Source organism: Sprattus sprattus (assembly GCF_963457725.1).
Source record: "Sprattus sprattus genome assembly, chromosome: 5".
NCBI classification, from domain to species: Eukaryota; Metazoa; Chordata; class Actinopteri; order Clupeiformes; family Clupeidae; genus Sprattus; species Sprattus sprattus.
In genome coordinates this window covers 29743367-29768366 of record NC_137924.1, presented here as the reverse complement: position 1 = coordinate 29768366, position 25000 = coordinate 29743367, and the positions used below count along the sequence as shown (strand labels likewise).

The 25000-nt window shown below is 46.6% G+C and overlaps 1 protein-coding gene across 1 annotated transcript in view; it reads right to left on the bottom strand.

Moving 5' to 3' along the window:
- The window catches only part of gli2a (GLI family zinc finger 2a), a gene marked incomplete at both ends in the record, with an annotated part of 72113 nt that overhangs the window by 32308 nt on the left and 14805 nt on the right, over positions 1-25000 (bottom strand). Inside the window, one exon of the mRNA XM_080838594.1 lies at positions 7762-7864. Within this exon, the coding sequence (XP_080694720.1) occupies positions 7762-7864 (103 nt within the window). The remainder of the gene's footprint in view (positions 1-7761; positions 7865-25000) is intronic.

Below are 25000 nucleotides of genomic sequence, written 5' to 3'. Positions count from 1 at the left end.
GAATGTTTACTAGACAGCCCCTGAGACTCCATGGTTATCATGGCCCCTGAGGTAATGTGGCTCCTGAAGAGGCAGAGTCATCCTTGTTTTTTTGAAGTGCACTGCAGCCTTTGATGTTGAGCCACGCAGAGCTTGTAAATCCACGCTGACACCGAGGGCTTTTAGTATCGGACGGCTCTCTCCACGTCACATCTGCTACGCTCCCAGCACACACACTTTGTGAGTCTACCTGGGAGGCCACGCAGGGAAGGGTTTTCAGCTGTCAGAGGAATCAAATGCATTTTTGAAACCATTTGCTTCCTGTCTCTCCCTCTTTCTTCACCTGTGTCTCTCTCACTATTGTCAGTCTGTGTTCTTCGACTGTTTTGAAATATCATTTCTTCTTCTTCTTCTTCTAAAGGCCTGGGGCAGTGAGCAAGTTGAGACAAAGGGCATTACACACTTCATTGATATGAGTTACACAAACACACACAAAACACACACACATTTCCATCAGTGTTACAATGCAACAGTCCTACAACCCTTTAGATAGGACTGTTTGCTTGCAAAGCAAGAGTCCAAAGCAAACTCAAACCTGTGAGAAGCATGGGAGGAGACGGGCGTGCTAGCATGTAGTCTAAAAGCCCTGGGTGCTAGCGCCTGTCGCCAGCATGTCTCTTAAGAAGTCGGGGAGAGAGGATTGCTCACTGCACAGCACTGGACCCGCTGGCTACCTCTACACTCTCCCCCCCTAAACCTCACTCCCATTTTGGGGTCACAGCACAAATGTTACCTGCCTTGTGTGGACAAGCACAGTCCTGCACTGGACTCGAACTCACAAGCTCAGGCATGGGAGGCAGGCATGCTAGCAAGGAGACTTAAACCCATTGGCGCTAGCGTCTAAAGCTAGCACTTCTCTTGACGTGTCGTGTACAGAAAAACTGTAATCAACTGATTGCAAGTCTCCATCTCTCATACCTAATTGTAAGGTGATAAGACTGAGCAATCACACTAGAAAAGCACTTTCCAAGCTTCTATCCTACACTGCCAGATGAAGGCTACAATATGTTTTGAGAAGCACATGTCACACAGTGTCAAAACTAAGCAGCATAGTATTCGTCATTTCCCTCTATTTGTAACTATTTGTTACTCCCACCCACACACACACAAACTCACACACACACACACACACACACACACACACACACACACACACACACACACACACACACACACACACACACACACACACACACACACACATGGACCAGCTGTGGTAAACAGATGCAGCCAAAATACGATGAGTTATTGTACTGTACGTGCAGTGGCAAAAAAGTAGAACATTAGTTTTTTTGTGTTGTTCTTTAAAGCAAATGAGAGTATTTAAAGACAAGGAGTGGCCCAGAAAGACCCTACTTAATCACTGTCAGTTTAAGTGACCTCACACAGCTGTTGCACCCTTATACTCATGGAACATTCTAGACCTCTGATAAAACGGCACTTGCACAACGGCAGTCGATGTTTCATAGAGTGCTCCTTTGGCGACGTCTTTTGGACAAACAATTTAAATGAAGTAAAATCATCATGCTGTGGTTCATTCAAATGACGGTGTCCTGAAAAGGCCGGCCTTCCTGAAAGCCATGAAGAGAGGCAGCGAAGATCTTAAAATCTCAAGCAATCCAGTTTTCTAACCGTGATTGAGTTTTTCGCCAGGTCTTATGAGGGCTTCATCTGAAAGGTGCTGCTCAGATTCGAGGGAGGTTGTGTGTGTGTGAGTGTGCATGTGTGTCTATGTGTGTAAGTGTGTAAGTGTGTGTGTGTGTGTGTGTGTGTGTGTGTGTGTGTGTGTGTGTGTATGTGTGTTTGTGTGTGTGTATGTATGTGAATGTCTCAGAGTGTGTGTGTGTGTGTTTGTGTGTGTGTGTGTGTGTGTGTGTGAGTGTGTGTGTGGACTTGGCAAGGTCTCTCCTCTCCTCAAGAACCTCATTTATACAGGCTCTGTGTGGAAGGCCTGCACGTTAAACCCAGCGCCTTGCCTGGTTTCCAGTAAACGCCTGCAGACTACCAGGCTTGTCCTCAGGCCAACTTTCTGCCACCGGCGCCCTGCTCAAGCATGGCAGCATGAAGAGGGGCTCTGTTCAGGCCGAGTTGAGAGAAAACAGGCACCCCATACACAAAACATGCCCCCTTCTCTTCGGAGCTGGTGGAGGCTGGGGGAGAGCTTCACCCTCCCGACGCTTGACGTTTTAGCAAATCGGAGCTGGAACGGACTTATCTGCCTGCGTGAGTTATTGCCGATCGTGTTGGCATTTTGGGCTTTTCCCTCTTCGCCCTGGGTAGCGCTCTTTAATATTCGGCCGCGGTCTTCCTGGCTAGCCTCCACAGAGAAGGTTTGCTGGGGTCAGTGGTGGGCTCTGTGGTAATGTGACTGTCAAGAACCTGAGTGGATAATAGGATTCTAGAATGCTACAAAAGAAGCATTTGTGGAGTGAGTCGAGTGCCTTCTGAATGCAGTGCTTATAGCTAAACTCATATGGACAATGCCCTGTAGTGTTAAATAGAACAATTTACGCATTTTTATTGCATTATTTCATTTTAAATAAATGTCCATAATTTTGCCTGAAGGCATGATGCTATTGTATGACTTAATGTTTTGCTTGGTGTCCACTGAAAAACTAAAAAAATTGATTGATTCATTTAAATATATTTACACCCTGAACAGGCATCTCCATTTTTTTTGTGGCAGCCCATTCACGGTCGCTGAAGCCTGAAGTGCAAACCAAGCCGTGATGCATAGGTTTGTCTGCCCTCTTGTTTTCCAGTATTTAGACCGCAGAAAATGACAACAGACATGTTCGCACATACTACATAAATCAAAATAATTACTGAGAATGCGCTTGAGCCTCCAATAATAAGGTGTAATTTACAACCTCACCTGTCAGGTAGGAAGAATTGGGAGGCCCCTCTGACAACTACCATTATTGAGAGCTTGTCGTTCCACCTTCTCTTTGACAAGACGTTACATGAACATTTCTTTTTTCCTCCCTCCCTGAAAGGCTTTAGTCACGGACGGAGCATGTCAGGAGAGCGGACTGGAGAGTCAACTCCTAATCAGCACCTGTCATTTACACAGAATTCCATCATGGCTGCATGGGTGGCTTTGGTTGAGATGTTACAGGGCACAAATAACAGCCTTGATTTTATGAGTGTATTATCAGAAGGGGGAACAGGAAGGAGTCTGCTACTCGGCCCTTATTGCTCGGAGCATTTAATATTTGTAATTGTCGTCTGGCAGACTTGTACTTAACGGCTTATAGCGGTGACTCAAAATTTCTCTGGATTTCTATTATGTCATCTGTTGTGACAGTGTGCTGTTGATTTTTACAGTGCTGTAGTTGTCTTAGTCCTCAGGGAGGCCTTCTGTCAAACCTTTATGGCCACAAATCCTGCATAGGAAAGCCCTCTATGAACACAGTTCACCTACACAAGAGGGGTTTCATCCGATCTGTGGCCAGGAACCAGGAACCCAAGTGGGCTTTCAGACAGGAACTGCGGAAGGTGACAGGAGAGTTGCATATTTTTCTCTTGTTTGTTTTGTTCAACCTCCTCTCCCAAATCAGTCTCTGTGTATCCAGTTTTAAAATGGATTGCTGCCATCCCCCGCCAGAACAAGTTTGTAGTTGCCTGGCCTGGCCTGTTCCCCACTGGCTTGTGGGGATGAATTATGATGTGACACGCTCGTCTGTGCTCCTGGTCAGATGCTCGGATTGAGATAAATGACTCCTGTCTCCATGGAGACGGAAATGAGCTTCCCACGGTAGTTTATTTGAGATCAGCTCTGAAGTTGAGGCGCACAATTAAGAAACTCTAGGAACGCTGTTCTAAGGAATACTGCAACACCACCAAAAAGAGTGTAACCTAGAAAACAAATTGTCTGAGCTTGTCACAATCCATACACTATTCGCCGTATTCTATCAATACCATCCATCACCCTTGTCTGAAAAATTTACAAAACATTAACACCAAAATTATGAGACCTACATGTTTACTGAACAAAAAAAACTTGTTAACACTCTTAAATCGCCTAAAAACAGGGACTAAAAATGAAATCCCCACAATGCAGTTCAAGTTAGTTTGTAGGGAAAAAATGCCCCATGATGGATAGACTGCTTTGCGGAGTGGACAGCATCTGGTAGCTGAGAGAGGCGGTGTGGCGCTCAAAGCTCTGGAATAATTTCAGCCCAAACGCCCCCCCCCCCCCCCCGAAAGAAAAATACCAGTGCAACTACGAGGAAGGATCTGTTTTTCTCGTTCATTCTGTAGTCGTTGAGGTTTCTGGGAACGGAAAAACAGGATTTTGGACGCTAATTACGCCGTTAGCATGTTGGCAGGCAAATGCTACCCCAGGCCCAGTGTGGAAGTGGCACGTGCTTAACGACTTTGTAGTATTCTGACTCTCGTGTCCAGAGAAGATCTTTTTTAGTATTCTCACTCTCGTGTCCTGAACGACTTTTTAGTTTTCTCACTCTCGTGTCCTGAGCAGATCTGTGTGCAGTGCAGGCACAGACGCTGTTTCAATACTACCACATTTGCACCAAAACACTAATAGACGAGAAAAGTGCATATACAAGTGTATGAACAGTCTGCATATGTAAAGAGTCCCAGTAACTTACAGTTAGAGGACCATTTTTGGGAGTAAATCAGAGAAACATTTTGAAATAAAGGAAAATGTATTTGCCATTTCTTTTTTTTTCTTTTTTAAACCCAGACAGACATTTCCAGGCAAGGGCAAGCTGTTGTTACGAAACCCTGAATTTTCTTGACGACAAACATCTTTTGTTTTTCGGTTAAGCAGGACCCGACCGAGGAATGCAACCTGCAATTTATTTAGACCTACTCACTACTCAACACTATATAAAACTAAGAGTTACATGCACTTAAACTTGCTTTGGCCTGAAGCCCAGAGTTAAATGTAAAGATACTGTATACCAATATACAGCCCATCACTCCCTAATACTCTAATACTAAACTGTGACAGGGTTATATGTCTGCAGTGGCTCTTACTCACTCAATTTGACCAGAGACAAGTGAGACAAGGCTGGACACCGTTTCCCCCGGTTACCTCACATGGCCTTTAAGGTTCTTGTGGTCCATGTCTCTTAAACCCTGCGCTTGTTCTTGAAGAAGCCATTTCTGGAGGTGAGTCAATGGAAAGTTCTGCAAAGGACCAGACTAGAGGGGTAGAGTCAGGGGAGTGAGTCAGAGGCAGAAGGCCTTGGTTTTAGGAGGTGATCTGGTGGTCTCACGCTGTGCTTTGGAAATGATGAGGAATCACTGACTTATTTATTACTCTACCGAGGAGACCACACCGAAAGCCAACCCAAGTAGAATACGACTCCCAGAATGAGCCTGGTAGACCGGCGAGATTGGCCTCTCCTCATAGGAGTTCACTCGACGATCATTTCAAATCTCGAACCTAAAACATTCAACGGGACAACCTGAGCAAACATTAGATGTGTGCTAAGCCATCATACTCTGTTGAATTAAATCAGAAGACCTGAACGTTTTCCGAGATCTAGTGGGATCTCGTGGAACACGATAACTATTATTCCGTTACTACTTTCCCTGATTAAATCTCCATTATAAGTTGTCATTTTTGTTTGTTTGTTTGTTTGTTTATGGCACCATGTTGACAGAGGCAGAGAAAAACTGCTCCTGTCATCCTCTGCAGATACTAATGGCCAGTGCTACTCTGCTGCTTAAAATAATGACTACATCAAAGCAAATTCTAAAAAAAAAAAAAAAAAGTCCCAGGACAGTACGGTGGCGCAGTTATTTGGAATAGGACAGGGAGCCAGAGCCCAGGTAGCATCCGTCTTGTCTTGAGGAAAATTAGTCTCGGTGCAGTCCTCCCGAGGATGACAACGGTGACAAAAGGCCCCAGCCGTTCATTACGCTACATGCAAACAGTGATGGAGGAGGGAGGGGGAGAACGCCGAGCTGTCATGTTCGGCAATCACGGCACGGACCCCGCGCGACACGGCACTGCCAATGGATAACAAAGCAGCCCCCAAGCCCAGCCGACAAATGACACCGCACTTAATTTGCCCGCACCACGCTACATGTAATTAGGTGAATTTGGCGCAGGCGGCGGAAAAGACAGCTAGATCAAGGCTTTGATGAATTGGGAGGCCACTGTCAAGATCAAGTCACATTAATCAAAGCAGGGAGAGTAGAGCACGCGAGGAGTCTGTTTTCTCTCTCCTCTCCCCCTGCTTTTCTGGGCCTGGTGATAAATAGCTTACACCGCTGCCAGACACATAATATGTATCACGATCAAATCTGTGAATTTTAAAAGCGGCTGGCCTAGGCTCCACAATGCGATTGATTGGGCTGGGAGGCCTTTCTGTATTGGTTTGTTTTCAGCGATAAACTATCCAGAGTTGATTATTTTAACGCAATCAAAATAGTTTCATTAATACAAAGGAATACAGTGAAGATTCTTCACATGGCCCAGCTTTTACTCTTGTGGAAATTGCATTAAAGAGGGGCGTTCGAGTCACTAAAACCTTAATAAGATTTTGACTTGGCCCATACAAAACACTGTTTGCTTTATACGGCATATCCTAAGTCCCAGTCAACAGCAGACAATTACTGGAGGATTTCCTTGTAATTACTAAACAAGCAAACACAACACCCCCCCCCCCCCCCCCCCCCCGTACACACACACACACACAGGAAGAGCAGCTATCTGCTTTCAATCCTGTCTCTGTCCTTCCTGTTAAGCGGTTGTCCGTTCATGCCCGCACACTGGAGTGTGTGTGTGTGTGTGTGTGAGCCGCCCAGTGTGGTAAGAAGAATCCCTTTCCCTGTGATCGCCTCTCTGGTGTAGAGAAAAGGATGTCTGCTGGCAGCGATCCCTGCGTTTCATGCCGGGGCCAGGATCGCAAAGCTGTCCTGGCGCGTGAAATACTAGCGGGGCAGAGCTTCTCTCTACGAGCGGAAATGTTCGACATTCTATTTAACCCCACACTAAACAGGCCTCGCTCCTACCCCCCTCCACTCCGCCCGTCCTTCTAATCCTTTGTCTCATCTGTCTTTGATATTGCGCTGGCTGGGGCCGGAGATGTTGCACTGCGTTTGGAAAGTACCCCATGATCAGCATGTATGCCTCAAAGAGGCATAGGCATAGGAAAAGGAATCTCACTGCACTTGTACTGTAATGTACTGTGACCTGGTAATAAGACTGGATGTATTCACTCTTAAAAAATACTGCTGTACTTTCTTGGACTGCATCCACACGAAGTCAAAGTAATTGAAGATATATCCCTAAATTTGATAGACAGAGCATCACTGAATGCATTTAGTGTGTCATGTTTGTTTTCGTGTCTCAAGGACAAACTTTCTTCAGCTTCATGGCAACCATACGTCATAGTTTCTGAAACGTATCATTTTCCGTTTTGGCTGTTTGAGTTTGGACAGAAGGGCTGAACGGAGAGGCCTACAATGCATTCTGTTCATGTATTCCATTTAAGAATAAAGAAAGTTACATTGTGTGGGTGTTCGATTTTTGTATGGACTTGTATGTGCACTCAAATAAAGAAGGGTTTGAAGGACAGTGCTTAACACTCCCCAGTGACGGACCACTTCAACTTTGCTCTCTTTTGTGTTGAGAGAGACTGTCAGCCACTGCAGGTCCATCCATACCTGCGAGTCGCAACATGTTCAAAGGGAGAGGAGGAGGAGGAACGTGGGAGAGAGACACTAGGTGCTTAGACTTACCCATGCATGCCGTGGAGAGGGTGCGGCTCGTAATGGTATCTTCCCTCGTGGTGGCGGATGTCGATCGGGATGGGCGCATGGAACGTCGGGAAGATGTGTGGAGCTGGGAGAGTGGAGAAAGAAACAGACAGACAGAGAGAAAGAGAGGGTGGAGAGAGAGAGCGAGAGGGTGGAGAGACAGAGAGAGAGAGATAAGGGGAAAGAAGAGAGTTACTTCAAATGAAATATATGTCTGATTTTCAAATCTATTTCAAAGGAGTGCAGGAAATATAAAAAGCTACAATAGTGAAAACATGAATTTCAGAGGCGACTGGGGCGTTTTGTGCGAGCCATTGGCAGCATCACACAGGAGAGGGGGATAAATAAATAATCAAAGTGATCCGGAGAGGAGAGGAGAGGAGAGGAGAGGAGAGGAGAGGAGAAATCCTACATCTCAGACATGAGAGAGAGCCAACTGGGCCTCAGACAGAGACCTGCGGCGAACAGCGCTTTGAACTGCGGAGGGGAGGATGGAGAGAATCAAGGAGAAGGGCAGCCCTAACACAAACAGACACGACAGAAATGGGAGCGTGTTACTCTTTCTCTCTTTCTCCCTCCCTTTCTCTCTTTCTCCCTCTCTCTCTCCCTCTCTTTCTCCCTCTCTTTCTTTCCTTCTGTCCCTGTGCACTGATCCCTCTTTGACAACAGTCCCTTTCCATGAGATAGACAGCTAGCCAGACACATATTTAAATAGTCTTGATGTGAAAGTGCACTAGTCAGAAAAGTGAGTGTAATAATACATATGCTGTGTTCAACCTACAGTTTTCATAAAACTGTTAAAGGTGGGCCACTAAGTATGCATCAGACAGACAGCAAGTTTGATTCAAATGTGTGTCATTTCACTGTCTAAGCAGGAAGTTGTTAATTAAAAACAGGACACATCTCAACTTGAGATTAATTTCCTGCAAGGAAAAATAACAGTGTGATAACATCGCAGCATGAAGGGACCTTGATATGTCTTCCTCTAAGCAAGCGACATGAACACTTCCACCTGTGCAAGAGCACTCTGACACTCACTACTACCCCCTGTTGGACAAGGCACATGGCGAACTGCCTCACGTCAGCTTCGGACTGAAACGTAATGAAAAATGCTTGCATGAGCCATGTGTTTGCAACTGTGTCACAACATACACATCACTCCTCCATTCAGGAAAGTTACATGTTCACTTGAACTCAACCTATAGTTAACATAGATAATAATTATTTCAAAGGACATATTTGCATGTACGCAGCAGAGAGCTATGCCAGTGCCATACATATAGAGAGAGTTGTGCCACTCCTGCTGATTTAAATGCAAGACGTTTTGTATATGGTAAGGATTTGGAACAGCTCAAAAGTTCCAAACATTGGTGTCCTGTTTTCAGTTGGGTGGTAGGACGCATTCTTTCTTATAAACCGCAAGTTTGTATTCACTCATACCTTCTAGTAATCTACACTAAAACACTTCAGTGGTGGACCAGTGCTGCAAACTCTGGATTAGTCCAGCCTCGTCCAGTCCAGTCCTGTCCCCTTCCCTTGGTGTATTAAAATTCTTCAGGAGTCACACGCATCAGTGAGTCAGGGGTTGAGCTCAGAGCTAAGAGATCCGCGGGGCTAAAGGCCGCAGATCATTATCTCTACCTGAATGGACCGCTGGGGTGGGGAAGCAGCACCAGGAGGAGGGGGACACAGAGGGATGGATTAGGAGAAGGAGCGTGACAGAGAGAGAGAGAGAGAGAGAGAAAGAGAGAGAGAGAGAGAGACAGGGATGAAGGAGAGGGAGGGAAAGAAAGAGAGAAGGAGAGAGGATGGAAGAGAGGGCAAGAAAGAGGGGGGGGATGGAGGGAAGGAGAGAGTGAGTGAACAAGAGACAGAGAGAGAGAGCGAGAGAGAGGGGGACAGGCCATTTCTCAGGAGGCCCAGTGGGCAGGCCACATTCCAGTCCTGTCACTCTGGATCTGGCCATGTCACTGGGAGCGGCCACAGCAGTGCGTGCCTCACTTATGATTCAGGGGCCCGCTCTCTCTCTCCCTCCCTCTCTCCCTCTTTTTCCCCTCCAAGGGGTTTTTGCACCTTTTCTGTGTTTGACACTGAGTGACTTTGCGCCCTGACACACAGACAGGCTCTCGCGGCGCGGGCAAGGGAGCACATACCTAAGTAATGGAAGCATCTGCAGCCTGGAGCCAAAGAGTGCCTGTTTGTCTGAGGAGGTATTCATAACTCTAAACATAACGCTCGAGACCCAAGCGTGATTGAGCCTATTGTTAGCATGATTGGCTCTTTTGTAGTCAATCCGTCTTTGTGGCTTGGCTTACATCCATCAAAATACACGACACTCCAGACGACTCCTCCAGGCCTCGGATCCTCGGAGGTTGTTTTTTTTTTCCTGTTTTTTTCAAAGATGTCTTTGCTCGCACTGGAAGCTGGCTGTCCCTGGCTTTGCAGTTGTGTTCATCCTGGACAAGCTGAGCAGTATGTGTTTTCCACATCAACAAACGTAATGGAAAACACACGCAGTGGACGCACGGAACCCCCGAGCGTCGCCACCAACGTCAGACACAACACATGGCGTCTGCTCCTGAGAATAACCTAGAGGTAATATAAGAGACTGAGAAAAGAGAGAAAGAGGTGATTTCAGCAGACCAGGGCTTGTCCAGGAAAAACTGACCACTACGTCTTTTCAGCACTTCTGGACCGCAGTTCAGCATCACGCCATCCTCTTTACATCTCCATTTGAGACAAAGTTCACATGAGATACAGGACATTAGTCTACTGTAAGTCCTTTTTTTGTTTTCTCCGCGAGGAGTAAAGTACCGGTTTCGTTTTCAATTTGTCCCATCTAGAGGAGCAGGTTACTGGTTGAGATTTTGCTTCCCTTTTCTGGTATAAAGTTGTATACTCTCTTGTCTCTTCTCGAGCAGCACGTTACTGGATTTTGAGTTGTTGATTTTCCCTTAGCCTGTCTGTTTTCAGAGTTGACCAAAAACTGTGAGTCTGCAAACAGTGGCATTACAGTTGCTGACAGCGTGTCACAGCGATGTTTTTCTATGTCTCCTCGAATCCCACCCTCGTACTCATGAACTACTTGAACTTGAGGCATGTGTAAACAATTCGACTTCAGGGAGCCAGTTCTGCATATTTTAAATATATGGGATGCTTGGCATTTAGAGACATACAGTATATCCTCTGAGAAATTGAACTAGGAAAATATGGTGAAATCAGCAAGAGAAAAACACTGTCAGCACGGGAGTTTTGGAACCAAAAACATATATTATGCTTTGGGAAACACACTCTGCACCCGTAATCTATGTGGTCGTAAGTGTATACTGTGCACCACTGGTTCATGTTCAGTGCTGCTCCGGCTAGTTTTCTCTGCCTCGCACAAACACACACACACACACACACGCACGCACACACACGCACACGCACACACACACGCACATGCACACGCACACGCACACGCACATGCACACGCACACGCACATGCACACGCACACACAAACACACACACACACACACTCCCTTTATCTCTCCCTCCTTCTTTCACTTTCTATCTGTATCACACACCAACTTTTCTTCTGCACACATACTCCACAAACACTCCCTCCCTCTCTCTCTCACATACCCACACAAACACACACACAAACATTAACACAGCCCCCCGGGGAGGGGGCCAGGCCGGCGGAGTCGGCTGAGGGGAGCGGGGTGGGCCGGTGGCTGGGGAAGGTGGGAGGCTGCTCACTCCATCACCATGACAGCACCATTGTTCCTGGGCCCGCAGGAGGACCAGCGCTCTGCCCGCTCCGCCCGCTCGGGGGCTCTCCAGGTGCCAGCGCCGCCTTCGGACGCTGCCCTGCCCTCGCAGGTCTGCAGTGCCACACCACCCATAAATCCTTACTACACACACACACACACACATACACACAGACACACACATACACACAGACACACACAAAAAGATATATACCAATAACAATAACATACATATAGACACACATATACACACACACATACACACACGCACACACATACAGAGCCGGACACACCTTCATTCTCACATACATACAGACACACAGAAATCATGACTCTCTGCTCTTTGCAAGCACTTGCTGGCGCTACAAACTTCTCTTGTTTGTTTATTTTGTCTTGCATGGGCGATTTCAGACTGTTTGCCCCCTGGTCATGTTTTTGTCTTTTCTTTTTCTTTCAGGAAGAGGAAGTGGAGAGGGTGCTGATGAGGTTTCAGTGTGAGCCTAGGTTGTGTGTGTGTGTGTGTGTGTGTGTGTGTGTGTGTGTGTGTGTGTGTTTGCGTGCTGTGGAATGCCTTCTGGGAACGTCTGTCCACCAACGTCATGTCACATTTATTTTGTGTTCAGGTACATCCCCCCCGAGTACATCCAGTCCGCTCATGTCCCGTCAAGATGGTGTTTACTCCCAGCTACCAAAAATATTATTGTTTCAGACCCACATCATAACGTTTCCAACAAGCAAAACATCCTGTCCCAGCCTCAGTGAGAGCCGACCGGCGGCCCTTTGTGTTTCTGCTCATCAGTCAGGGCTTGATCTCCAAATGAAGACAATGGCAGGTGCTAGACATTAACAAGTCGTCTTATAGCAGCTAGGGGGTGGATCTGACCCTAATGTAGGGGCATTGCTCCCAGATCCAGGCCAGATCAGAGTCTCATACGAGCCGGATCAGAGCCAGATCAGAGCTGCATAAGAGCCAGATCAGAGCTGCATAAGAGCCAGATCAGAGCTGCATAAGAGCCAGATCAGAGCTGCATAAGAGCCAGATCAGAGCTGCATAAGAGCCAGATCAGAGCAGCATAAGAGCCAGATCAGAGTCGCATAAGAGCCAGATCAGAGCTGCATAAAAGCCAGATCAGAGTTGCATAAGAGCCAGATCAGAGTTGTATCAGAGCCAGATCAGAGACAGGGTCGACTCCTATCTGGTGAGTCGGTAAGAGAGTCGGTAAGAAAAACACTTGTCACGTCCCGACAAAGCCGAGTTAGTTTGCTGCGGTGGAAAGGAGGAGGGAGGGGAGGGAGAGAGAGAGAGAGAGAGAGAGACAGACAGAGAGAGAGACAGAGAAGGTTTGGAGGGGCCAGACTAGGTGCCTTTATAGTGCATGAGGACTCATCCTCAGAGGAAACACTCAAGAACAATAATAATATCCTGAGAGGCTGAGCTGCAGCGGGTGTAATTAAAAAAAAAAAAAAAAAGCCTCTCTCACTTTCTTTTTTCTGCTCCACTCAGAGACTAAGTAAAGAGAGAGATTGAGCAGGAGGGGGCCAATTCAGACAGGAAATTCCAGCACAAAAAAAGCTGGCAAGAGGCCTAACTACACAGTGCTGTGCCAACTACTACATGCAGTCTCATACACACAGACACATCTACACACACACACACACACACACACACACACACACACACACACGTTTACCAACACAAGCAAACACACAAACACATAAATATCAGTCTCCTAAGTTTCACTAGACCTTGAAAGGGAGCATGGCAAGTGACAGCTCTCTGTTGCTTCAGACCGTTTCGCATTAGCATGTGTGTTGTTAGCATCCCTGCTAAGAACCACAAGGGCTTTATTGCCTTTTTTCAAATTTTGAAACAAACTTGACACGCACATTCAGCGACATCACGGTTACGATGATTTACACAGGGGCTAAGTAACCTGCATTCTCTATCATTATCCCACACCTGGGATTCCAAACATGGATTCCACGTAACAACTCTGTTTAGTCTGCTGGCTCTGTCTTTCTCTTCCACAAGCGTTAGTTGTGGCGGCAGCGGGATTAAGGACTTAAGTAGAGTGCATAAAACCGCTTCCAGCAATGAAAGGAAGTATTAAGAGAAAGACTTTTCTTTTAACACCCCAAGGGCTTTGTAAAACGATACATATTTTATTGATGGTTTTTTTTTGGGGAGGGTTAAGTGGATTAGGTTATGGACCCCCGTACCCACACAGGCCTGAGTCCACAAGGTCCACCAGAAATCTGTAGGGTGGAGCATTTGAGGAAAGCCTCTTAGGGCAATTGCTTTCACCCTGTTATTTGCTGAATTAAACAAAACTTAGGACTCTCTTGACTATTTCAGACATGGGGAAGAAGTCCATGAGTTAATGGAAGACAAGCTTCAACAAGCCATTTCCATTTGGCACAGAGATGTGAGCTGGTAACTACACACGTAGCTAAAGCTCATGTCTTTGACCATGTAAGGTGTTTATGCATTAAGTAAAGCTGCTTCCATTAAATCTCTAGTCCGCCCTCACATCTATTGTGCTGACTGGAAGATTAAATAAGATCCCGCAGAGGCCCAATACTGCTAACATGCTATGTGGGCTTCTGTTCAATCGCAGACTTCACCCATACGCCACGAATATGTATACAAGTATTTCACTTGGAATGGAGTAACTGCTTAAAGAACTAGAGCCTAAAGCTGTTCTGTCACAGTTCTGTTCTTCTGTTACAATACCTCGCACGCAGGTATTCTCTTTCAGAACCCTTTATTTGGGTGATCTATTATGTTCTATTCTAAGTTTAAATGGCTTTTCTGCCTACCTCAACTATTCAGTTACAGTTCCTAACGTTTAAATGCTGTGTTGCAGCGCCTCATGTTTAACCCATTATTCAGAGAGCACAGTGGAGAAGCAGCCAGAGGCAGATAAACTATCAGCGCTGGGCAGCCGTGACCCCAGGGTGAGCCGCTAACAACCATCATGCATCACCCCTCAGAGGATACGTGGGGATAGATGTTTAGGTGAGCATTAGCCTAATACTGAGGAATGGAGGGCTGAAGTACACCTGCACCGCCGGTTGTTTTGGTTAGCCGGCTGCCATCATAGCAGATCTGGGCCACATCAGGGCTGTAACGGGGCCACACCTGTACAGTGTTAGCTGCTCTCTAGGTAACGCTGTGTTAGCATGCTGCTAACGACGGCTGGGGGGTGCTAGCAGGACAGCGCAGGGTCTCCTGAAGACTGATTACCATGATCAGGCTAGGCTAATCAGCACCTGACCGCGCGCTGATTTATTGCCCCGGCCACTTAATGGAGCTGCTTAGCACATGAGGCTGCAGTTTAGATGAAGTGTTTGCCTTCACATAAAGAGGCCCATTATCTTTAGTGCGACTGGGGATGATAACAAGGCCAGTTGTTGAATATGTCAACAAAGCCATGGAAAAAGAAGGGTAGCAAGGGTAATTATCTTGTAGTGAATTTAAGTGACCCAAGTGTGAAGCCAGGCATTTTTTGTTCCATCCATTCTTGCATTCCTCTGAGCCCCACTGGCCTAGTATTTCTTTTTGTCTGTCGCGGACGATGCCTTTAAAACCTACTTCACTTTTCTTTGGGTGTTTGCACAAATCCTTGATTTATGGTTTTCTAGGCCATTCATTTTCCGTGCAGCTCTGCAGAAATAGCAAGCCGGCCCCTGCAAAAAAGCACGCATTTTGGTGTGATAGAACTTTCCAATCCAGAGAAAGAGAAAGAGAGAGAGAGAGAGAGAGAGAGAGAGAGAGAAAGGGACCTGCTGAGCTTTGCTTAACTTAGCTTTGCACTTTTCTTGCAAGCAACTGCGGCAGATTCTAAAATTAGCACTATGCGGGAACTGCGCTCTTTTATGGCATCTTTCCCTGGGAAACTCCTAGGCTATGTCTGTGCTGCTTGTCGGGTGACCTTTGACCCCAGAGTGCCACAGCTGATTCAAAACACCCTCCGATCACACAATGGATGTCCTTGCAGCCTAGCAATGAATCAGCGCTGATTCAGCGCATCCCCCCACATCCACCACCACCAACCCCCACTCCGTAAAAAGAGCTCTTTACAACAGAGGACCAGGAAGTGTCCTCCTGCGCAGACAAAGCTCTGGGGGTGGGGGGTGGGGGGTGGGGGGGGGGGATCAGTCTGAGGCCCTTTCTGCTGGGGTTCAGCTCGAGGTGAAGAGAGTTGGGTGTACTGGAACAAGGAAGAGAAACAGGAAACTAACTGAAGCTGTAATGAGTAGTTTCTCAGAGGGTGTGGAAATGGTTAAAGATCAAATGGCGAGTTCTGAAAAACCTTTGGGTTCATTATTTGTTCGGAAAAGTGTTTATTATTCAGATGTATCTATTAAAACCTTGCTCTGGGTGAAAGAAGGCAAAATAAGATTGAATTCTTATCTCCGTCAGATAAGCTTGACATTAGCTTGCTGTTGAAACACACAACACATTAGCCTATCATAGTGAAGCCATTTGCTGCTGTCAAGAGATTAGGGGACATAAAAGAGGTCTTGTTGCTGTCAGAGTTTTTGCTCCATGCTGAGGTAGTACTCTGTGGGGGAATGATGCCGAGTGCTTTCACAGAGCCTTGTCCAGTTGAAGGGGTTTTTATCACCTACGTAAACCAGACCCAAGGGCACACTTTCGTGGGAGGGATTACGAGGCACGGAGACATCGAGTTGGACTCTATATCTCAATTCCAGCATTTCGTCAGCAACGTTCACCAGATCGCAGGGCTACTTGTCAACAGTGGTCACAGAGATATCAACTTGGACAGTTTACCACATTTCCAGCATTTTGTCGGCGACGAAATCTCAGGGCCATTTAATTCTTCATTTTTGGAGAGTTAAAGGGTCAAGGAGAGATCAACAAGTTGGACTCTTTCACACCAGCTCAGCATTTCATTGACAATGTGTCCCATAGCCTGAGTCCCGAACCTTGGGTTGGGTCCAAACCCCTAGTGTGCCTCTCTGACCACTCTGCTCAAAGAACTTTTACTTCAGCCCCCGAGGCTTGAGCTCATGTCACAATTAGATAAGACAGTATCACAGGGTCACTGGCGCACAAAACAGACACACATCTCTCACTCTCTCTTTCACTCTCTAAAGCTTGGAACAGCATGAAGGAGTTTTCTAGACTCTGTTGGGGTGGGGGGGGGGGGGGGGGGGGGGTCTATCTATCTCACTAAGGACTTTGCCATGAACAAAAAAACACACATCTTAAATTAGAAACAGCTGCGGAAAGGCACTCTGATTGGCTCACTGGTGTTCTATGCCTAGGAAGGGGGTGGGGGGGGTCGTAGTTCAGACAGCCTGTTTGAGATAGTTCTCTTGTTGTCTTCATTTCTTTTTTGCTGGGAGGGGAGGGAGGGAGGAAGGGAGGAAGAGATGGGGGGCACATGCTTTAGCTCTGGCTGTCGGTGTTGTTATTTCTCTCCCCCTCTCAACACCACAAAGAGGGCTGAGCCTCGCTCTGCACACAGTCGGCATGGCGATACTGCCTCTGCACACTGCTCATATTTTTAAACCTCACAGTCCTCCCACATGGGCTTCAGAGATCCGCTCTCTCGGCGATCTTGTCACAGTCCATGTTCTAAAGGCACTGAAGCGGGTTGGGCCCTCTTGTCTCTCTCGGCGATCGTGTCACAGTCCACGTTCTAAAGGCACTGAAGCGGGTTGGGCCCTCTTGTCTCTACTGGGCTACGGTCCAGCGAGGCCATTCCTCAGCACCACAAACAAAAAAAAGGGACCACCTCATTAAAATTCCTCTTCATTGTCAGTGTGTCACTTCCTGTGAGAATGCATGTCCTCCTCTCTCTTTCTCTCTTTCTCTCTCTCTCTCTCTCTCTCTCTCTCTCTGGCTGTGGCCCCGTGTCCTGCGTCTCAGTCTGAAGCGCTTATTCTTCTTCTTCTGTGTTGGCTATGCAGACCAGGGCACTCATGTTCAACTGGTTATTATTGCAATTGGCAGCGTAACACAGACATGCCTTTCTTTGTGCCTCTGAGCCAATGGAGATTTGGAAATTTGGCCTGGATGTAAGAGCTGTCTTACACGGACAAGCAGCTGAAAGACTCCATGATTTATTGCCACCCTCGTTTTTTTTAAAGTTTTTTTTATGACATCAGATGGTTTAGACTGAGGCATTTTTATAACATGGAACTAAGCTGCCAGTGTCAGAACAATTGGAGTTCTAGACAGCAAACTGGACGAGAAACATTCCTTCCTCTTCCTCCTGTTTTACCCATATTTGATGTATTTCCTGCTCTCTCTTCCTCTTTCTCTCTACCCCTCCCTTCTTCTTCTTCTTCTCCTGCAACCCTGAGAACCTTACACAGAGGCCAGTCAGAGAGAGAGAGAGAGAAGACATGAGCAAGTAAAAGTGACAGGGGACAGTGAGACATAGAGATTGCGAGAGAAAGAAAAAGGGGTACACTGCACAAACCTAGATTGGAGGGTGTGTGTGTGTTTGGGGGGGGGGGGGGGGGCAATAGAGGGGAAGAAAAGGCTAGAGGGGGTATTGGGCTGGGTAGATCAGTGGTTTTGGGTCTTTTTGGGCCGTAGAACAATGGGGAGTGTATTCAGTCTCTATGGCCCACACAGGCCAGGGAACAGAGAGGTGATAACTGGCTTTAGCTCTCCAGTTAGAGCTGACCCCGGAGGGAAGGAGGTCGCCTAGGTAATCACTAAATCAAATGGCCGCCTTCCCTTCCCCTCCCTTCCCTGGACGGCCACGGTCCAACTGGAGCAAAATAAACAGACTCTCTACAGAAAAAGAGAGAGTCGAGACAGAGAGGGAGATGGAGAGAGAGAGCTGGGGGATGGTGGTAGTGGTGGGGGGCATTCAACAATGGAATGAATGAACTAGCAAGCTGTAGGAAACTGGTGCGCAAACAAGACATCAAGGCCCCCTTTTCTCCGCTGCTCCTCTCTCATCTACAGGAGTGTGGCTGTAATGAGAGCACGATCAGCGGCTCTCTTACACTAGGTGTGAATGGAGCTGGTATGCTCCTGCATGCAAAACCTGTCCGGATGAAACTCCATGATAAATTCAGCATGGTTTGCATATGCAGAGGGAGAATTATGTACATATCAGTTGTTATAAATAAATGCAGTTTAGGTCATCAGTATTGCTGTTGTTGCTATTGTTTGTTTGTGTTTTCTTTATTGTTGTCATAGTAGCTGGTGGCATTTGCTCTCATTCCCTTGGAGACCTTTGAGTCCTTAAGACTTCAAAAAATCCAAGTTCCTCAGCTGCCACGGAGACGAGCTGACAGATAATGGCCCGTCGTCATGGCAGACATCACCTGCCCCTGACTGGACGCTTCTCTGGGAAACGGAGCCGGCCATTGAGTGGCACAGCGGGAGGCCCAGCGGGGGGCAGTAAATCACAGTGACAGCCCACTGTTTCAGCTCCCTCTACTCCCCGCTGGGGCACTAGCCACGGCCGCCAGGGCATTCCCACCTTTGTTCCAGGAGAGGTGTCCCACCTGTTGAACTGCTTCAGACTGCCCCACAGACACTAGCCTAGGACCGTGTGTCTGTGGGGTTTTAATAGCAGAATATTGTATATTGTATAGCTGCATATTCTCTCACTGTATCTAGTTTGATTTTTTCTTGAATTCACTACAGTAGTGTGTCAACACCTTTCCCCACCTTGTCACAGGATTCGTTGTTGCCGCATTATGTTGCACTGAACTGTTTCAGGATCAGCCAGTGTCTCTCGCTCTCTCAAACGTCTGGAGCGTTTGTTACAGTAAAGATTTCTTTGGTGATAACTTCAGTGAATGTTGTATTATTGTATATTCTCTCACTTCTTTTATTCTTAAGTAGATTTTTCTTATTTTATCACAAGCTTTCTTTCTCCACTACTATGATGAATGCATAGGCAACGAGGTGACATAGATACAATTAAACACCAAGCAGTAATGTAAAACAAACCTCAAAGTAAATAACCGAAAGTGTCTCGGACAAAGTCACCAAAGGAATGTGGCAAATGGACTCCGTTGCTCAAACCTACCCCTCACCCTACTCCCTACCCCAAGTGTGTTTAAGTACAGTACACCCCCCTTCTCCCCTCACCACACACACACACACACGCACACAAACACACACACACACACACACACACACACACACACACACACACACACCGCTCAGGAGCGAGCATCTGTCTGTGGGCTTTCAGACAGCGCGAACTTCTGAAATGTTTACTTGGCTGAGGCGCAAGTATGAAACCCAAATAAACATGGCTGCCGCAAGCAGCACTCACCGCTTTCTTCGGGCCCCCTCGTAGCGGTGGGGTCACGGAAAGGAGGGGTCACTGCGAGGAGGGGGCCTGAGCTGGTCCACACGTCCCTTTCAATTAGCCTCCCATCAACTCTACTCCCGACGGCCCCCACCACCACAAACCCCCGCCTCAAAAGGACCAGTGTGTTCCCCGTTTTACTGTGGGTGAGTGGCAAATGAGCTGGCTTTCTGACACGCGGAGACGTCCTAACATGGAACACCTGACTGACCGCACGTGTGTCGCTGAGTGAGCGAAATCGACAGCTGCCCCAAAATATCTTCAGATGGATTCTAATATATGACGTTAATTTAATTTTTATGAATTAAGATTCATAACTATTAACATTATAATGTATGACTTAATTGTTAATACACATTTTTCATCAATAAAAATAAGTGCAATTAAACACAACTCACGTAAATACATATAAAAGATTTTCACTGGTAATATACGTATCTAGCAAGTTTCTCAGTGTACGATTTGCTATTTAATCGACCATCTTGGATCTGCATTCTGATAAACTAGTCTGAGAGACTGTTGGAGAAAGTGCACAAGAAATGACACAAACTGCACTCTAATGGTTCCTGTAGAGGCACGGGGCCAAAGAGATGGGACTTTTCACAAGCTGGCTTGTGTACCAAGCTGCTAACGTTTTCACAATAGAAAGAGAGACAAACAGTAGAGTCCATTCGGGGCTTTGGAGCGTTTTTGTTCACACACTGTTTAAAGTCCTCTTAGCGCTCTTGTAAATATTGTCGGACGAGCGGGAGCATGCTTCTGTCTGGCCTTCTCAGAGTGAGTGCTCTCGCCGAACGGCAATATTTATCCAGCCGCAAGCAGAGGAGAGAAAAGGAAGGGGTAGAGGAAAGAAAAAGAGAGAGAAAGAGAGAGAGAGAGAGAGAGAGAGAGAAAGAGGGAGAGGGAGAGAGAGAGTGGGAGAATGAGAGAGGGAGAGAGAGGAGAGAGAGGGAGAGAGAGAGTGGGAGAATGAGAGAGGGAGAGAGAGAGGGAGAGAGGGAGGGGGTTTCAGCAAACACTTCAGACAGAGGGGTGATGGGGGTGTGTGGAGGTTCTTCCAAGCTGCCTCTTAGCCACTCGTCCCAGTCAAAGGGATGGCAAACGGCACGGCAGCTGACCTCTATGGGCTCAGCAGATTGCCGCTAACTAACTGGGTTTGGGGACAAAGCCAGGCAAACAGGGCCTTGTTTGATGACTGGCCCAGGAGTGCTTATGGAGGTGAGGGGGAGGTGTGTGTGTGTGTGGGGGGGGACCACAAGCAACACAAAGATGCTCTTGTACATGTCACTCCCACCTCAGATTGGACTCATAATCTTAGATTACAGCTCGCTAAGGAGAGAGGAAAAGCCTTACTATATAACATTGAAGTGCACTCCAATAACAGAGCGATGGGAAGGCTCTGTTGTGTGTTGAGAGGCTTAGAAGAAACCATTGACTGTAAACGTTTGCTCTTGTAGACTAACTCACAACATGGTTGGCTAAAAACACAATTTGGGGACTAACCAAGAGGCAGGAAAGGCTTTTTTTATGATATGTGGAGCGTTGTGTTAACTTTCAGCCGATAAAAGCCAACTTTAGGGAAGATGTTCCCAGCGTCTGCCAAGTTGTCTCCCTTTGACATCAATTCCCATTATCACTGGGAGGAAGAAATCTGCTTCTCATAACAGTCTGTAATTGCAATAGGTCAAGTCATTGAGGAAGACGGAGCCATGGAGACAAGCAGGGCTAAAGCCGGAAATAGCGATAGCAAGAAAACAGGGAAAGGCGATGTGCTTCCAGTACCCTCAAGTCTTCACATCTGAGTGAGAGGGACAGAGAGAGAGAGAGTGAGAGAAAGGGACAGAGATAGAGAGAGAGAGAGACAGACAGAGAGAATGAGATAGAGAGTTGGAGAATGAGAGAGAGAGGGAGAGAAAGAGAGTGGGAGAATGAGAGTGAAAGACGGAGAGAGAGAGGGAGAGAATAAGAGAGAGGGATAGAAAGAGAGAGAGAATAAGAGAGAGAGAGGGAGGGAGAGAGAGTGGGAGAATGAGAGAGAAAGACGGAGAGAGAGAGGGAGAGAATAAGAGAGAGGGAGAGAAAGAGAATAAGAGAGAGAGGGGGGGCTCCACTACAAGCGTCCCATCCTTGGCTGAATGGCCAGGGGCTGACAGTCGAAGGAGAGGGCCTGAATGGCTGCTGTCACGGCTAAGAGGAGGGTCATTAGCGGGGATAATAGAGAGAGGCGTCACGAGAGACACCTTAATTTGGTAATTACACCGCTAATGACAGGTGAAATTACTCATGCAGGGGAATGACAGCAGAAAAAGGGGATGGGGGCTGAAAGAGAGAAAGAGAGAGAGAGAGAGAGAGAGAGAGAGAGATAACTGCGAGGGTGTGAGTGTACAGTTCTTGTGAATCTGGTTAGCACTGAGTGATGGAGTAGTACGTGTAGAGAGTAGATGGTCTGTATGTGCATACTATTAACTGCAGCTTACAACAGAATTGTATTAGACATTAGCATTTTATACATATACAGTATAAATTGATAAATTGATAAATCATGATTTGTTATAGTGATTTTATGGCTGAAAGCCTATTTGATTGTGTGTGTGTGTGTGTGTGTGTGTGTGTGTGTGTGTGTGTGTATGTGTGTGGTGATAGATCATACATAATTCAGCGTACAGGAGTGGGACTGTTGTGGTCTGTGGTTGCGAGATATCAATTCTTGAAACTATTATTACGCGTATTTACATCTGAGAGAGAATGCATGTGCATGCATTGTGTGTCCGCACATGTGTGTGTGCATAAGCAAATGGGCGGGACAGAGAGAGAGACTGTGCCGGTAGTGTGAGTTTTGAGCTTGTGCAGAAATGGGTGTGCATGTGTGACCACCGCTCCCCGCACACGATGATGCTGGCAGCCGTGATGGAGCTGTATTTAAAAGCTGGAGTTTGTCATTTGGCTCACTTCTAAATCACTCCCATGTCTCCGAGACTCCTAATGAGAGGTTGGGCAAGGTATCAAAAAGGCTCATGAGGTTTTATGTTTCTCATTAAGACTTTGTTAAAACAGGAATGCTAGTAAAGATAACATTCAACAAGAACTACGGAAGAGTGCAGACAAAATCTGTGTTAAGAAAACTTCACGCAAATAGTCGCATCACGTGTGAAAAATGTAAACAGTCATTAAATTATCATGTTTAAACATTTGGTCACATACTTAAATAATTGGTCCAGTGGACTCAAGATTTTTCGGTGCACAAGTCATTCTGAAACGACGTAGATTGTGAGAAAGAAGAGGACCAGTGATAGAGTATGCTACCATGAACCACCTAAAACGTAGGTCAACCAGGTTCATCCACACATGGGCTACAACATCTGGCTTCCTAACCCCTGGTTATAATGGAAACTCTGGGATTACAAAGCTTATTCAGTACGCCCTTTCGTTTTTTTCTTCTCTCCTCCTTCTGGGCTATCTGATTAAAAAGCATTTCTCTTCTCCCTCAAAGCAATTCGCGAGCACATTTGAAGTTTAACAATCCCCCCTCCGCCTTGATGAAGATACACGTGTGCCGCAGATGTCTCTGGCTCTCGTTTCCCCCTCATGGGGCAAACATTGGACCGCACGTTTGCCCCCGCGTTAGTTTTAAGTTCCTGCCTTGAATGAGATACCCTGACCGCAAAGCGCCTCGTCTCTCGTCTTCTTTAGGCTCGCTGGAGATCTGGTGTATCAGCGGCAACTGGTTCTGACAGGAGAGAAACAGTAGACTCAGAGTGTATGTGTTACGCTAGTCGTATATCAGATCATACAGCTTATATGCAAATATAACCCCCCGAAGCCCTCAATATTGTCTTCATTTAATTTGGGTGATGCTGGTTTCAAAATAATTTTAACCAAGGACTGGTGCACAGAATGAGACCTGGTTGGTAAGCAATCTAGGAGCAACAACAAATAGCAGTGTGGCCTAATTAGACGTGATTGGACTGGTTTCTGCAAGCTTCTGCAAGCTTTTGAATCACTGCTCATTATATCGGTGTATTAAGGCAAATCACAAATCGGTGGCGAATATCACCATCACAAATTTGTGGCATAACCTCTGCAAAACTTTGTAGCTCAACCTACTCAATTATACAGCTGCAGACAAAGTGTGTGTGGATCTTTCTCCCTCCTCACCGAGCGGCACAGACAGAATACAGAGACTGTTTCATCTATCTGGAGGAAGAGGCCTTCCTGCCCGGTACACCTGAGTTGCAACCCTTGACTAACAAGCACCTTTTATGTAAGAGGAGTAGCTGTTTGCTTCTCGGACTTCTCGTGGAGGAATCATAAGTAGCTGTATCCCGCCCAGAGTGAAGTGATTCATTTCAGCATGTTTACAAGGGAAAATATGCCACAGGACATTTTTCCCTGTAAAAACGAACTATAGATCCTGATCTATGCCAGACAGTGTGCTCACTCACACCTCTCTCTCTCTCTCTCTCTCTCTCTCTCTCTCTCTCTCTCTCTCTCTCTCTCTCTCTCTCTCTCTCTCTTTTAACCCTCATCTTCCAACCACCATCATTTTCTGATTTTACAAGCATTATGGGTCACCGATGATCCGTGGCTGGGGTGGTTTAACTCCCCCCTCAAATGAAACAACAGCAGCACGGCAGGCTTCAGGTTTGTCAGTTTTCGCCCCATAAACCTGTGCGTGTAATCAGCAGAGCAATTTGTGAAAATGTAGTAATATGATTTAGATTGTCACTGCGCTGAACTGAAGTCTTTGAGCGTCCACCGAGCAAATTTAAAATGAGACAGTTTTTTTGCGCAGACTGTGTTTGCTCTGTCCTGGAGCATTTTTCTTTTGCTGGTAACATGGCAATTACGTCGTCTCTGCATGTTTGACAAGCTGCCAAGACCAGTGGTCTCGAGGTGTCAGATCTGATCTGCTTAAACTGAAAGGATAACGGGGAAGCCTGTTTATGAAAAATGGAAATGACATGGCGGACAGCACACCTGCAATAACAGACTTTCAAGTTGTTTCCTTCGATAGACACACTTTTCAACGTTTTGGAACCTGATTGGATAATTCTTGACATTCAGAGAAAAAAAAGCAACTTTGAAGTCTTCATTTCAGCTGCGGTGTTATACTACAGCTACACTAGCCTGAGAATATAAAACGTTAC